Raw genomic sequence first — 16,775 nt, forward strand, 5'->3', positions numbered from 1 at the left:
CCGATTCCCTCTTTCATGCTCTCATCTTCTTTTTAAAAAACACTGTTATCATCCTTCCTTATCTGATTAATCCCCAAGGCAACCTCGTCCCCTAGGAAGGTGAAGGAAAGTAAGGCCTCTGAGCTATTTCTGTCCCAAGGCCAGAGCACCGACAGCTGTGGGGCCAGTCCCTGAACCTGGTGTAACCCTCCAGCAACTCATATCCAAGCCTGACTTGTTTTTCTGGGCACCAGGTTGTCGGGGAGACACTGAAATCTCAGGGTCTGCCTCCGTGGAAGGTTTAAGGACTAAAAACTACTTCATGTGCCTGGAGTGGCACAATCTAGACCCAGAAAAGTCAAACAGTGTGGCCAAGGATACACAGCCAAACTGGATCCTCCAACATCGGTCTAGGTTTTCTGGTTTGGCTGCTGTGTTTGGGGTCTTCGGTCTTTTCTGGAGGCTGGGTTGACACTGCCAGACCCTTCCACCTGGGTCAGTGCCTAACTGACCCCTGACTCCGGGGTATCCTGTGTCCCGTGTGTCTGTAAAACTCTGCCTCTCTTTCCCCCAAGGCCCGGAAAGCCAACCCTCTGCAGGTTACAGTCAGAAATAACTTGCAGAAAGAGAGCCGAAAGCCGGGCTGGGCAGTCTTTGCCTCCCACAGCGCTCTGCCACGGCGCACAGGTCTGCACTGATTGCTTACCACAGACCTGGACAGACCGTTTTATTAATATTAATAAGTAACCAGGAACAAAGGGCCCCTTTATTTTTAGCTTTCTCTAATTGCGTAGTAATTACTCATCTACAAAACAAATGAGCCCCTGCTCGCGGTTGCCATAGTACCGGGAGCCCAGCCTCTCTCCAGGACGATTGGCCGAGGATCCCGCTGCTCCCACCTCCGGCCCCGCCCCTCCGCGGCCATTGGCCCGAAGCAAAGCCCCAGCAACTGGGCGGCCAATCCGCTCCCAGCCCCAGGGCTAGGCTGGGCTTCCTGGCGACCTTCCAGATTCAGTCCTCACCGCTCACGGGAAGGGATGGTGACTCATCCCTAAGGAGAACGGGAGAAGGTCTGTCTTGCCCTCCCTTGTTCCATCGCCTAGTTTCTTCTGGGCAGTGGCAAACTTCCCTCAGTCTTGTATTAGCTAAAGGCTCCTTTCAAATAATAACAATTACCTTCAGGCCGGCTCCCTCTTACCCGACCACGCCTCTTTGGGCCTCCTTTGTCTGTCTGTGGTGTGAAAAGGATTCAGGGACTGGAAGCCAGATCAGAAATGTCAGCCAAAGCTAGACAGAACCATGACCTTAAGTCTGCAACAGCAGAAGCAGGTGCAAAATGTGCATATAATGCTTCCTGAGGCCTCTTGTAAATGGTTTTGGGTTCTCTCTTCCCCCAAGGATAGGGAGAATTAAGTTGATGGGTAGTGGTGGTTTGCCCTTGAATATGTGTTAAGAATGCAGACCTCTGCTCACGAATCGGAGGGGCTGGTACGATGGAGCATCCGCTGACATGGTTGGGAGCACAGATGTGATGAGACAGACCCAGGTTCCGATCTTGTCTCTACTACCTCTGACAAGCTAGCTAAGCCACAGTCTTAAAATTTTAAAAATGGGAATGATAGTGCCCTCTTCATAGGATTAGGAGAATTAGATGGGGTAAGGCAGGTGGGCTTGGCACAATACTTGGCTCACTCAATGCGGGAGTTATTATGAACACTATTATGATTACTATTATCATCATGTATTAAAACTGGCTGGGAAGTGTCTCTAGCATTCTATCAACCACTTGCAAGATATCTTTCCCTTAGGGGGCCTCACAGGTGGGTGTGAATGTTGAAATGCTGGCTGGAACCCTCCTATCCATGCCACAGAGTGGATTTCATCGTGGCTCCCCCATCCTGACAGATCTACTTCCAACAGCCAATCACAGCTGTTCAAAAGCATTATTTGCCCACCTCCTGTTCTGCAGGATTCCAAGCTAGCAAGGGGGAGACCTTTTCATTATTATTAATAAGCATCCAGGAACAAAGGGCTCCTTTATTTTCTGCTTTCTCCGATTGCATAATAATTAGTCATCTACATTAAGAATGAGGCTGACTTTGCCTCCTGGAGTACTGATGGTTTATATTGTTGGAGAAGGTAGGCACCACTCTGAGATACATGCAAAACATGTTCCATAGAGTTTCAGAACCCCGCCTTTCATCCAGAAGACCTCACCAATCAGGAAGGAGACCGAGGACAGGTGCTGTGTTGAGGAGGGGCACCCTGGGTAGGGTTAATCAGGTGTGGCTTCCTAGCAGTCTGAGCCAATTTTAATGGAGGGAGCAAAGACAAGGACAGAGGGAGGTGGATTGGCAGTGGCTGCCACGAGGGCCCAGGAGTGGGGACCAACAGCCCCAGGTAGGGAATGAGTAATAACTTGTTGGCAGAAGCAAAGGAGAGTCACAAAAAACTAAGGTGGGGCATGGTGAGGGAGTGCCCTCCTGTGTCAGCCTTGCTCCCCCCTTCCCTTGTTCCAGGTCACCAACCCAGCCCCAGCCCTAGGGAATGGAGAGGGGTCAAGCTGTGTTCTCTGGGGGTGCTGCCAGGCTGATCTCCTTTAGCTGGTTCCGTCCTTACCACGTTCCACTGCCATGAAGCATATGAACTTCTCTCTCCCACCAATATGACTGTAGTGATCCGGTTTTCAAGGTCTCCCAGAATCTAGCCTGCCCTTGACCTCATCGTGCCTATACCCCCACTGCCCATCAGACAGCCTCCCACTGTCCCCCCTCTGACCGTGCCCTGAAATTCTGTGTCCCACCCCAGACTCCAGCATGATACTGAGCCCAGAGGTCAACAGCTAATAGGTAAGAGCCGAAGGCCCGAAGCCGCTCTTCCTGGGCAGTGACAGATGAACATTTATGGAGCGTTTACTCTACATGGTCTGTCACCTGTCCTCCTGCTTTCAGCCCGATCTCTCTAGTCTACCCTGCTTTCAAGGCTTGGCTAACATACAAATCTGATGTCACTTCCTGGGTTCAGGCCTCTTTGAGGCTCCTGGTTGTCTGTGTGAATCCAGGCTCTGGCCCTGCCAGCCCTCCAGCTTCATCAGCGGCCGCCCCCAGGCCCCCAACCCCACCCCATTGCATTTTACTCTCCAGCTGCTGGGAACCATTTGTAGGGCTTCAGATTCACTCCTCTGTTTTAGGCTCTGGTGACTTTGCACATGCTGTTCCCCCTGGTTCTTGGGGAACTCCTATTTGTCCTTTAAAAGTGGAGTCACTCCCCTGTGAAACCTTCCTTAACTTCCCAAACAAAGCCAATCACTTCCTCCTCCATGCCCTTTCTGTGACTGGACGGATGGCATCATACCGTAAGTACCCGTCAGCCTCCAGGCTAGGTGGGGAGACGCTTGAGGGCAGGGATTGTGCTCTGGATTCATCTAGGAGATTCCAGGGCTGTGGTGGGCTTCACACTTGTCCACCCAGCAGCATTCTCCTTTCCCCTCCTTTATCTGCACCCAGACCGTCCTTTGGAAATCCATCCTTCTCCTGCTATTCAGTTCAGAGGGGACTGATCTCACCCTCAGTGACTGGTTCTCTGCCAAGTCTTAGCCAAGGAGCACAAAGCTCTGGACTTCTGCTAGAATTCAGAACCATCTGACCCCCTCTTCTTCTAGACAGGTTGGTGTGAAGCAGGAAACTGTCGTGACCATTTTGCCACCACAGGAAAGCCAACATCATGACAATATTGAAGCAAAAAGGAGGACAAAGCCAAGGGAACTGCAGACAAAGAGCCCCAGCAGTCTATACATGAAGCCCACTCTTCCACGGAGCTTCCAGGATGTTGGTCAATAAGTCCCCTATCATATTTTACCATGCCGAGTTGGGTTTTCTGAGATAGCCCAAAGCACCCTGACTCAAGGCCTGGCACAGTGCCTGCCACATGTAATAATAACTACTGTTGTTATCCACTTAATAAATATCTGCTGAACTAAATTCCATGGCAGGTGTGCCATGGGCCCAGTTCTGAAATCTACATCTGAGAGACGGGCCTGTGAGGTCTAGGAGCCTGAGTCCTCCGCGGATACAGCGCCAGCCCCAAGGCTACTGGGCTCTCCCAGCATCCTGCATGTGGGGGGCATCTGGGTGGCAGGTGAGTTCTTCATGAACAAACATGGTTTCCCTACAGGGTTATTAAAGGAGGCCAGAGACCTGGGTTCAAGGTGAGGGTTCTTCACCCTTGACCAAAGCCTTGCTCCCCAGGTAACCAGCTGGGTGACTTTGGGTAAGTCATGCAACCACTCTGCAGATCCGCTTTCTCTTAAAACCAAACATGCAAAACCAGGCCAAAAACCTCTGCCTTCCTGCCTGTCTCCTGGGCTAGCTGCGGTCATAGGCATGGCAATCTAACCTCTGCCGAAAGGTAAGGAGCCATGACGCACCCAGGTCTGTGCTCCTTTGATGACTCTCACCAACATGTGAGTTCACCAGCTTTTGGGGTGCAAGGAGGGGGTGCCCCTGCCCATCTCTGTTGTGCTCTCTGTGCTCTTATGGAGCTTCCAAGGGCACCACCACACTTTCTACCCTCCTCCAGATGGCAGGGCCTGGGCTCCTGAGCCAGCGTGAGAGAGAGGGCCAACCAGCTCAGGGGGCAGGCATGGATGTGTCACCCTCTGAAAAGAATTCCACTGATTTAAAAGACCCTTAACATCCCCCTACTCCATTCACTTTAGGATTAACTTCTATGGAGGTCTGGGCTTCAAGGCTAGTCACTAATTGCACTAGAGTTGATTTATCAAGTGCATGGTGTTTCTATTACAAAATTATTGATCACAGCTGATGTATTTTATTCTCAACAGGGTTGGTCCAAAAGCCCTTGGAAAATGAATGAAGCCGAGGTCAGCAGCAGGCAGCTCCACACATTATTATAAATTCACTGGGGTTACTGAAATCCAACATAGGCCTCTTGATGGCAAAAGAACCGACCCTCCCAGAAGCGAAGATTTTAATAACAAACTGAGAAACGAGCTGCCCATCCCCAGGACATGAGGCGGTGGACTGAGAGGTAAGTCTGGCTGGTTGCAGCAGCTGCTCATAATGGGTCAGGGATCTGCTCTCCCTCTGGGCTGCCGTGCTGGCTCTACGCCATGGCCACAGATGGGGCTCCTTCCCAGCGAGAGGGCATCCCCAGGACCCTACTCCCCAGATGGGCTGTCTTGGGGCCGTCATCCCCAAAGGACACTTGCTGCTAGCACAAGGGAGGCTGGCTGGGAAAGAAGAGACGATTGCCCTGAGGCCCCCCTTCCTGGACATCAGATCCTGCTGATGGAGGTGCAGAAAAGCCATCCTCAGAAATGAAGGTAGCACGTGGATCCATTTTCCTTTTTGACATGAAGCTGACAGCGTGAGAAACAATGCATCGTGGGAAATAGGGACTCTCAGCAGGAGGGATCTGGAGCCTCAGACCACTGAAGGCAAGACGTGTTGTCTGCCTTTATATTCCTTGGGGCCTGGCACAGAGCAAACCTTCAATGCCTGCTTGGTTGAAAGCAACATCCGGGAACCCTAAAACGTATGCCACAAAGGATGCAAGTAATTCCGGATCCCTCTGGCAGCTGGAGGAGCGTGTGTGGGACGCTGTTGTTCACGCCCCTCAGGCCTAGCACATGTAAGGTGAAGGGGGTCACGGGGAACATGGAAAATACCCTGGGTGGGAGAGGTGGGACAGGCAGGCCTGCTTCATGTGCATCAGCATCTACTCTCCTTTATGGTTCAAGTTCAACTATTTCCTCTCCCTCCTGAGTTGAATTTTACTTTTGTTCATTGTACATACTGGAACCGAAACGGTTAGGATGTCCAGTCACAGGGTGGCAAAGCCATTTCCCTAGCAGAGCCAGACCCTGGATTTAGGCCACTAAGGGGGGATTTTCGCTGGCTCTGCCTTCTGTCCCACCCTCCTTCCTGCTCGGCAGCCTGCGTCCGTCAGCAGCTTTAGCAGCCCCAGAAGCCTGCCACTTCCAGCCATTTCCCCCGGCCCCCCCTCATCCCCCCCGCCCCCCCCCCCCCCCGCTCTGCAGGAGGGCTCTTCCCTGATCTCCCTTCCTGGGCCTCGGGGCCCTCCTTCTGTCCGGTGGCCAACTGGCCTGCTCACTTGCAATCCTTGTTCGTGCTGATGGTGCCACGGACCTCTCTCCACCATTCTGCTCTGTCACCTCACACTCCTCTGGGAACACCATGGACGCTGTGAAGTCCTGGGCTTCAGTCTCCCACAAGAGACAACCTATCCCCTGAAGGCTCAGGTCCCACCGGGTCCTCCTGCAGCGTTAGGTCAGAGTCACCAAGCAGCCGGACTAAAGAGCAGGTCCCCGGTGGCAACTACTGCTTCACATCCCATCAACTTGTAAAGATTCGGGCCATCTCCAAAAGCACTCCGTTATGGCTTGTCCCCACAAATGTAGGGGAGACAGCGTGTCCAGAGACATGGACTGCCCATGCCCCTGAGCCGAGGGCAGAGGCTGCAGGACTGGGAAATCTTCCTGGCAAGGTGGAGGGAAACTGTGGCCTCCTCTGTGAATGTCAGGGGTTCCCCTTCTCCCTTGTCCCGCCCCCTCTGCCCCCCCGGCCCACGGAGCTGTGCCAATAATCTCCGCACCAGGAAGATCACCACTCTGACACCACCTGTCCCCCCCCCGTCCCGTTCCTTGGAGAGCACATGTAAAGGCTTCTCCTTTATCTTCACCAACCGTAAGAACAGATGCTAAGCTTCACTAGGACCCAATGCATTCCTTGTCTGCAGATCAAGAACCTCAAGAGCTGAATCCCTTTCCCCACCATGTCTCATTTGCCCTCTGCCCCGGGGACTAGACTGTGTAGACAGGACTGCCATGAGGACCTGTTCCCTTGACAGGCTGGATGTGAGCTGGCAAAGGACCCAAGGCGTCGAGGGCCTGGACAGGCCTTGCCGGTGGGCTTTAAGAAAGAAGAAAAGACCTGCTCTGTTCAAGAACCACGTGAGGAAGACAAGAACAAGGCAGAATTGTCAGACTGCTTCCGATCCTGGTTCTGTTCTCATTTACTAGAGCCAGACGTCCTAGCAACAGAGACCTCAGTGAGGAAGGCTAGAGCTGAGGGTGGCAACCCAGTGCTGGACTGGGGGAGCAGGGAGTGTGAGGGGGGGTGGTGGTGGCTGATGGCGAGAACATGGATCCAAGCCCCTTGGCAACATTGAAAATATGGAGCCCCCTCTCTTCCTGGTCCCCCACGCTATCCTTCAGACAGCCATGCTGTGCTGGGCTGTCGGAGACCCTGTAATATCAACTCAACAATGCATGTTCTAGAGCTACAGCTACCAGGACATCTACTACAGTGCATGCATTTAGTTCAGTCCCACAGAGACATACACTCTAAGAACAGGCAGGGGAGGTGTGAAATGTTTTACTGGACAACAGGTGTTTTGGAGTTGTAACTAATAAAAAAAAATCGAAAACGAAAGTGTACAAAAAAAGACATTTCTCGAGAGTTGGATATGAGTTTGTTTCTTGAACTGTTTCATCTGAACAAGCAAAAACATGCAAACCAGCTGGTACTAACAGGAAGCTGGACACTGAGAGAGGATTAATAGGTGTGGACAAACCTTCCCGCTGAGCGTGCTCAGAAGAGTGTTTGAGAGGAGGTGTGCAGATCCTAGTGTAAGAGAGGCGGGAAAGTATGCCTCAGAGACACGCTCTCACCGCAGCCCCAACCAAGCAAGAGAAAAGACAACAGAAACATGACTCTCGCACTCACCACCACCGTCAGGAGCTCATGTTACTAGACTGGAATAAAGCTGGCAAGTATAAAGTACAGTAAGGGGTCCTGGCTGGGGCCGGAGATGGGCTGGGGGGTGGCGGGTGGGCAGGGGGCTCAGAAGCTCTTCGACTGATACACAGACCCACCCCGTAATGTCCCCCAGAAATAAAAGAGCCTGAAATCCGAACCACTTCCCTCATCTGTGTGTGTGTGTGCGGGGGGGGGGGGGGGGGGGGGTCGTTGACCAAACTGGATTTAGGTTTGGGTGGGACATGATGAGGCCATCAGAACTGAATGAATACGATCAAAATAAACAAACAAACTCTCGACTGAGCACAAGAAAAGATGACATTTCAGACTACCGGGTGAAGGTAAAAGAAAAGTGACCACTGATAGTGAAGTTATCTAGGAGTCGCAGGGACCTCCCCTGGCGGGGGGTCACCTGAGCCCTGCTCACCTCAGGTCCTGCGTGAATTAGGAAAAGGCGGGCAGGCTGGCCCCGAGAAGTTTTTGAGGTGGGTGCAGAGCTCAAGGCCCCCCTGGACCTCCTACCCTGACACCATAGCCCTGAGAGATACAAGTTGCCAACCTGAGCAAAATCCAAGCTGCTTCTCCAACCCCCAACCCTGCCCACCCCACGGCCCTCAGCAGGTGCTTCTACCTCAGGAAGCTCCCCCAGTACATCATAATATGGAAGGAAGAAAAACCAAAGTGGTGGAGCTAGACAAAAATGAAAGGCAAAATAGGGCCCTCCATAGGACGCCTGATCCCTAGACCAAGCCTGACAGCCAGGCCCTGGGGAGTGGAGGCCACGTTCCCTACTGTTTGGAGTCCCCTGCCAGGGTCGGTAGAGTACCAAGCTCAAGGTCAGTACTCCACCACAGGTTCCCTATACCAGCTTCTTCCTAGAAGACGATGCGCCTGGACTTGTGATGCCCTCCAACAGCTGAGGCTGCTTGCTTTGGGGGGGGGCGGGCGGGCAGAAGGAGCACCCCCGCCCCCCGCAAGGAGCTGGCACTGGGGGGCGGGGAGGGTTGCAGGAGCAGGGGAAGGGAGAACCGGGCAGTCATCCTTCAGTGATCACCTGCTGGCCTAGGCTGATGCACAAATACAAACAAGCGTGTGCCGTCCCTCTCACATATTCGCCAAAATGCCACCAAGGGGCCACTACAACAGGTAAATAATTGGCCATCTCACCAGGCTCGGAGTCCAGATTATTTTCTAGGGGGAGGGAGGGGACAGTCCTTACAGGCCAAAATGCACTAAAAGAAAGACAGGCAGAGATCTTCCTTCCCCAACCTTGTAACCCTGCTCCAGGTCCAAAGTGGGGGGCTGGGGGTGAGGGGCTGAGCTACCCTGTCTACACAGAGGCAGGTGTCTTCCAGCCCAGGTGGTGTTCTGACTTTGGCAGGCACAGTCTAGTCGTCGCCCTGGGGCTCACCACAAGCCCCTGACCCCCAGGCAGCACTGTGGGGTGCCCTGTAGCTTCCTGGCCGAGCCTGCACCCCTGGGGCCAGGCACCTCGGAGTTGAGGATTTACTCTTTGCACTAACCTAGGCTGGTGTGGGGCAGGTGGTCTGGGAGCACGCTCCTGAATAGAATTCACTAACAGTGCAGCAATGAGCATGGCTGACCTCGAATGGCCCCTGGGAGACTTAGCTCCCGATGGAAATGGCTACAAATAAAACACCACTGATCCTGGAAAAAAAAGTGTGGTTGGAGATGGCTCTGGAGTTTGGGGTTAGGAGCTGGAGGGAGGGGGTGGGTGGGACTCCCGCCTGGCTCTGGGGGTCCGTGAGAGGGTGGGGGTGGCGGGGGGGGCACAGGCCATGGGGAGACCGCTCTCAGACTCGCAAAGAACCCCATGCTGCCCTTTAAACTTGCCATGAAGTCAAGGAGAATGGGGGTGGGGAGAGAGGCAGGGTTAATTTTGGGTTAAAGTTTAGTTTCATAATCCAAGTTATAATAAGAAAGAAACTGAACGGAGAAAACATCCAACAACACTCAAAAATCTCGAGTTTTCTTTTTGTCGTCCCCCCCACCAGGCACAGGTAGGACAGAGGCTCGTTTGTAACGATACCAAAAAGCACTCAAGTTAAAAAACCAAACAGAACAGGGAGACACCAGGCAGGCGCGCCCGCCCCCAGGGCAGGGGCACCAAGGGACACGGGCCTGAGGGCAGGTGGGGGCCGCTGGAGGCTGAGCACGGGCGCCCAGCTCTCTGGCTAACTGGCCCTCAACAGCCCCCAGACAATTCCCGGCCCCTCCAAACAAATCCCCAGTGGGTGATTCCGGGGAGTGGATCCTTTGTAGCTCGAGGCAGTGCCAGTTTGCATGGAACGGATTTTTACTGATGTTTCTAAAGGGACTCACTGTGCCAGTCTCTTATCACTGAGGGTTTGGGTTTTTGGCATTTGCCCTCTGGGCTTTTAATGCCCCATTTCCTGGTACCCCACCAGCACCTCCCTCCCCCTGCCCTCCTCAGAGGCCTGTCAAACTAATTCGTTCCCGGGGTGCTCCCGTGCCCTGTCCATGGGGTATAGGGGAGAGAGCCGCAAACCGTGGCTACTGAGTCTAGGAGGAGCAAGGGCCCCTCAGCGGCTGGGGCGTGGAGGCCAGGAGGCCTCCCTGGGAGCCGGGCACAAAGCAGAAACCCCGCTTGCTTAGGAAGGCGGGGAGCATCTGGGGGGGAGAGACAGAAGGCCGCTCTGGGGCCTGCATCCTGGACATACCCAGCTCTAGCCTGAGCCCACAGTGCTGCTGGGGAAAATGTTCCCACCTCAGCTGAGGGGCTCCAGACCTCCTAAGAGGCGGGGTTTGGAGACCAAAGGACCAGGGCAGTTCTGTGGGAGAGAAAACCCCCAGTTCCCTCGGCAGGTGGAGTCCAGGAGCTCTCTGGCCTCTGCTCGGAGGATGCAACAGGGACTTCAAGGAATCACTCCATTTCAATCCCAGGACCGGGCTTTGAGCTGCATCAGCAAGGCCACCCACCAGGTGCAGCAGGGGCCTGGAGGCCAGGAGCTTCCCTCTCACTACCCGGAACTTCTCTGGCTAGGTCAGAGGCCCAAGGAAGGGCGCCTCGTGAAAGAGGGAAAGCTGAGGAGGGAAATGCGGCAGGTGCCCTGAGGCCGGCTGTCAGGTGAGGGGGCCATCCAGAGCCAAAAAGAAGGTCACTGCTCTTCTTACGAGGAGAGAGTAAGAGTCTACCTTTGGTCTGCAGTCCCGCGACTGGCCCCCACTGGGGGCTGCCCGGGGGGGCGGGGCCTCACCCACGCCCACCCCCCTGTCCCCACCCTCTGGGCTGTGGCGACAAGAGTGGACAGACGCAGCCACACAGATCCAACAGGGCCTTTACCTTCCCCGCACACTGGGGCATGCCTGGGAGCGCCTGTCCCGCACACCTCCCTACCTGAGCCTCTCGCCGCCGCCACCGCCGCCGCCGCCACTGGTCCGTAAGCCGCTGCCGGGAAGCCTGGCGGGGAGAGAGGAGCTGGAGTGAGGGCCGAACCCTGGCATGGGCCCCCCAGCACAGCCCGGGCTCACAGGCCACGCTCCACCCTGCCTCCAGAGCATGGGAGCGCGAAGGGAGCTCCGCGGGGTGGCCTTTAGGAGGGACCCAGGTCAGTGGCTCTCAGGCTTCTGGAAGGCATAGCACCTTCAGCTGGGTTTGATTCCTACACGTGTCACCCCAGAAACTAGTCCGAGAAGGCACACCGAAATAATCTCAGAGGATGAGGAGGATCTTCTCTTGGGAGCAGGGCGGGGTCCCTGCTGTCCTTGCCGTGACCGAGGGGGTCCCCCAGGGTGTGTCCAGGGCAGCGCCAAGCATGGCCCAGTGACCCCCGGAGCAGGTGGCCCCGAGCCTCTGGGCAGCACAGGCACCTGGGCCAGGAGTTGGCTGAACTCCAGCTGCTCTCCTAAGGCTCTGCTGGTCCGGACTCTGGAAAGCCTAGCGCTAGCAGCATCCCAGCCCCAGGCTGGAGGACGAGCTGTGCGGGGAGGCCTGGCTGGCCTCCTGCGTACACATGAAGGCAGCTAGGGGAGGGAGCGGGCAGCCGTAGGGACCGATGTGGGGTGAGCCCTGTGGCTTTGTCTCTCTGTTTCAAGCTCCCGAGGCACATTATGGGGATTTCGATCTGGCTCTTCTATCTGAGCTCCACATGCTGCTGATCAAGTCGGCAGTGAAGGGTCTCCTAGGGATCTCCATCAGTGCTTGTCCATCTAATAACACCCCGGGCAGCAAGGCTGTCCCAGAAATGGGACTGAAGGTCAGAAGGGACAAAGTGACCCAGTGTGGCTGCAGAATGTCCAGGGGAAGGAAGAGGTGGGCGAGTCCCCTCCCCTGGACTTCTCTTGGCCACTAGCATAATGCACACACAGTCACACTCACACGCGGAACAATCACCATCTGCCATCCAAGCAGACTTCTCAAGGCCTGATTTCAAGACCCATTTCCAAAGGCTGTGGTTTTAAACGATGCGCCAGAAGCCAGCAGCAAACAACGGGCAGCCAGACAGCTGCTCAGCTGTAGCCACTGGGCCTTCCAACTAGGGACCTGCTAGAGGACCAAGTGGGGGACACATGCACCGCGGTGTGGGGGCAGGGAGCAGGGGGAGGAAAGAAAGGAAAGAGAGCCATCCCCCAAACACAGCGAACTAGAAGCCCACTAAAGTCTAAGACTATTGTCCTAGCTACACGGAACTACTGGGGAGGAAAAGAAGTTCAAAAAGGAACAAGCTACTCTAAAAAGGTCAGGCTAAGCTACTTAAAATGTCAATGAAAAAAGACATACTTGCATTTAAATATGGTAATAGGGCTGTTGAAGGGGGAAAAAGAAAGATCCAGGTGAAATACGGGTACAAGGTCATCCCTGGCTGCTGGAATGGGTCTCCCAGCTCCCATGAAGACCCCCCATGTGCCAGGAGACCGCTCCCTCCCCCGAGGAGGCTGCCAGGGACCCATGCCACCTGAGACCCATGAAGGCACTCTCCCACCAAGTCCTTTCCCCCTCTCTTCCAAGCAGGATCTAGGTTTCTGGAAATGTGGGTGGTGGCAGAAAGTGCTGAAGAAAGTAAGGAAGAAGTCAAGTCATTTCTCCCTGTCCCAACCTCCGCACACCAGGCCCCCCCGCTGCAGGCACACGCAGCAGAGCTCAGGGGACCCTGAAGGAGAAGGAAGCAGACGGGGAGAGAAGGAAGGTCAAGTTACTCTTTTGCACTCCTCACCCGTACTCGAAACGGGTTTCCTCTTCCTCGGAAGCATGAAAAGGTGCGGCGGGGGGGGGGGGGAAGGGAAGGGGGGCAGAACCAGGGGGAGGCGCGTTTCGTCAATAAAAAGACATTTAACAAAAGGTCTATTTTCTGGAGTCAAGTGCATTTTTGACCAAAAAAAAAAAAAAAAAAAAAGTCCTAGAGAAAGAGGAAGAAAAAAAAAACTTATCCAAGAAAGGAAATCCATTATCCTTAATCTCAGATAAAGGTTTCTGCTGGAGACTGAGCATCAGACACCGCTAAGGGCTGGAATTTCATCTCAACCATCAAGCAGGGTTGAGCAGACTGACAGGTCTGAGAAGAGGCCGGGGGAGGAGAGCTCAGTCTGCCCCCCACCCCAGAGCGGGGAGCCCACAGCCCTCGCAGTGACTCCATCTGAAACACCAGGACCACAGCCCATGGCCCAGCCCAGCCTCTGTGGGAATCTGTCCCGGACCACTTCCCCAGCTCCCTGCCATCCCCCTCCTGTCCTCTTAGGCCGTTCAGCTGCACTGGTCACCCCACATACATTCTTCAGATGACCTCGCGGATAAGCCCGACACTATTACCAGGGGACCCCCATGGGCTAACACAGATCCAAGAAAGGGGAGTGTATGCATGCATGTGTGTGTGGTGGGCTGAGGCTGCCCCAGCCAGGGGCTGTCAGAGGCCAAAGAAGCATAGTGACCCTGGCCTAAAGCTGTCCTGATGGAGAACAGCCTGTCTCTAGGACAGCAGGAGACACCCGAGGACCAAGAGGCCCCAGCCCAGGGACTGTGGTGGAGATGAGCCCTCCTGGGCTGGACCTGGACCTGGACTTGGAAGAGCTGGGGGTGCAGGGAGAAGAAGCCTTCCAGACTTGCCTCGTGGTCCTGTTTTCAGCATATCTCCCCAGGCCCCGAGGAGCCAGGGGTCATCTATGGCAGCCTCGCTGTCCAGGAAACCTCTCATTTTATTTTTGGAGGGAGAGGGGGTCTGGGCTGCCGAGGAGAGAACTGCCCCGGTTGGGGGTACTCAGGAGAAGACCTTGGGGGGATTAGGCAGAAGGTCTGACAGGGCTCAGGCTTCTTGCTGGGGCTGAGGCCCAAGCAGAGATACATGGCAGAGCCCCTGGCCCCTGAGTGCCCATGGCTGCCTAGCACCCCACTCACTGCCCAGAATAGGTGACCATTTCTTCTCTGCTGCTGGGAATGTGGGCAGAGGCTCTTATGAGACAGGTGAGCACAAATCTTGGGTTCAAATCCTGGCTCAGCCATTTACTAGCTGTGTGACTTTGGGGACGTTGCTTAACCTTTCTGTGCCTTGATGTCCCCATCCGTAAAGGAGGTGATGATATTAGTGCAGGATTAATATACACAAAATGCTCAGATGAGTTCCTGCCAGGGAGTAAGCTTAAATGAATGTTAGGTGTCATCTTGATGAGGCCTGTCCAGCCATCAGCTCTGCCTTTAAGACATGACTCTCCTGCTTTCCTCATGAGGGGTCACAAGGTCAGATAATCATAAGCACACAGGAGGCTGGAATTTTTTACCCATTAACAGTGGCCTGTAATCCTTCATATTGTCCCAGCCTCCTAACGTCATTTTAGTGGAGCTAAAGTTCCCTAGCTCAAGATTTGAGTATGTATTCCGTTCAGCTCTAACAATGACTGGGCCAAGCCGGCTGGCATGACCCTCCTGCTCTCTAATACTTCCCGTTTCTTAGTAGTAAATCAGGCAGCAAAGAGAAAAATGTTTTGCTGATAAAATCTCAGGGCCTGGGGGCTTAGGTTGCCCACCTGGGAACTTGGGTGTTAGGAATGAGGTCTGCTCCTCCTGTTCGAGAACGCTGCATGCAAAAAGAGGGTGCCTGAGAACAAGAGAATAATGCTGATGCTAGAATTCCAAGCATGAGCAGGTGCCATGCCTTATTTAATGGCAGTCAAACCCAAAGACCCAGTCTCGCTAGTCTGAAGTTCCCCTGCCCCTCAGATGGGAGAACAGAAGGATCACCGTGCTCAAAGCCCAGCCTCTATCCCGTTGCCCAGGCCTTGCTGTGTAACTTGGGCATGACGCTTCACTTCTCTGGGCCCTGAGTAACCAGCTCGTTGTCTGCTGTAAGGACGTGAGGCCAGAGGACCTCTATGGTCCCTTCATCTCTGACCCTGTATGAACTGGTCTTCCTGACATAAAAGGATGACAAACCCAAGTCTCTGTCCCCGGAAAGCAGTGCCTCTGGGGTTGGTACGACCACACGTCTGGGTTCGTAACTCATCTAAGTAAAAGCTGTCACCATCCCACTGACCGTGAATGAGATGCTTTTCTGGACTTCTCCGAGCTGTAAGAAACTTGATGGCAAATTAGAAGTCAATGGCACTTTTGATTTTTTTGAGAATCCTAGGACACCACACCTTCTGCTGATTGCTTCCGTGGCACGCACCGGTTTCTGCCACCCCGGAGCAGTTATTTTGATGTGCACATCTTCTCTTGCTGGGTGACAAATTCTTCTGGGCAGGGAATGAGCCCCATGTCCCACTTAAGGCCTAGTGCAGAGTCTGCCCCAAAGAATATTCTCGTGGAGCATCAGCTGCTGCTGGTCAGGATGTCTTGAGGTGGTTCCTGAGAGCCAGAGCTGGGAGTCACCTGCACACGTAGCTGCCTCTCCTCAGGCGACCCTCCAACCTCGGGGGGGGGGGGGGGGAGGGCAGGGGAGGTTACACAAACTCAAAATGCCTACAGAAGTGTAATGAACCAGCGGAGGGGGCCGGGCGATAGCCCCTAAGAGCACCCTGCTCTGTCTCCCACGCTGATCCCCACCCCTGTCGCTCCCTGGACCACCCGGGGAAGCTTGACAAAGCCTGAGGCCTGGGTCCTACCCTGCAGAGAATCTGATTTAGCTGGTTGGGGCTGCAGCCCGGACAGTGGGACCTTTAACTGCTTCCTGGGTGATCCCAATGTACAGCCAAAGGCAAGAACCTTTGGTTGAAAGACTCTCAAAAACTGTAAAAAGTTCAAAGGCGCTGCACATCTGCACAAGTCCACCACTCTGCTTCCTTGTGGGAAGGAAGGCCCTGCCGACGATCCGGCAGTGACTCTCCTTCTTGGGACCATGTCTCACGAGACCCACGGCAGGGCCTCCATTCAGAGCAGCAGGTCTCTAGCCTGGCGGCGGGGGGGGGGGGGGGGGGGGGGGCGGAGGGGGCGGCTTTCACAACACACTAAGAATCGGGGGGGTCCGCATCTCTAGCTTTTAAAGGCCTTCCAGGGGTGCCTGGGTGGCTCAGTCATTAAGCGTCTGCCTTCAGCTCAGGTCATGATCCCAGGGTCCTGGGATCGAGCCCCACATCGGGCTCCCTGCTCAGCGGGAAGCCTGCTTCTCCCTCTCCCACTCCCCCTGCTTGTGTTCCCTCTCTCACTGTGTCTCTCTCTGTCAAATAAATAAATAAAATCTAAAAAAATTAAAAAAATAAAGAAATAAAGACCTTCCAGATGCTTCTGATGCACCGTGGAGGCAGAGAATCTCTGACTTAGAGGAAGCCTTAGCTTGTAGTCAACACCGAACGGTGCCTCCGTCCTATCGGCTGTGGGGCGTCAGGTCAGGCAGCTCTTTCTCTGCATCCCCTTCCCTGCCCGGCTTGAAAAGATGCTAGCCTGGAAATGGGCTGCAGGGAGACAGTCCTGGCAGTCACTACTTATTTCTGTGATCTTGGAGGAGTTCGTGGGCTTCTGTGCCTCTCGCAGGAAGAGCAGACGAGACAATTCAGAGCTTCCTGATTGTTCCAACAGGCTGCGACTTT

General features: G+C 54.5%; 1 protein-coding gene across 5 annotated transcripts in view; it reads right to left on the reverse strand.

Moving 5' to 3' along the window:
• Positions 1-16,775, reverse strand: part of MSI2 (musashi RNA binding protein 2) — a 385,617-nt gene that overhangs the window by 19,838 nt on the left and 349,004 nt on the right. For 3 of the 5 annotated variants that reach the window (XM_045889212.3, XM_045889211.3, XM_045889213.3), the window contains exon 11: positions 11,161-11,223. The exons of the other annotated variants lie outside the window; for them this stretch is intronic. In XM_045889212.3, coding sequence (XP_045745168.1) covers positions 11,161-11,223 — 63 coding nt within the window. The remainder of the gene's footprint in view (positions 1-11,160; positions 11,224-16,775) is intronic. 5 annotated transcript variants of the gene reach the window in all.

The sequence above is a fragment of the Mirounga angustirostris genome, unplaced genomic scaffold (genome assembly GCF_029215605.1).
Source record: "Mirounga angustirostris isolate CCGP_5_RB_7025 unplaced genomic scaffold, mMirAng1.0.hap1 SCAF_17, whole genome shotgun sequence".
Classification (NCBI taxonomy): Eukaryota; Metazoa; Chordata; class Mammalia; order Carnivora; family Phocidae; genus Mirounga; species Mirounga angustirostris.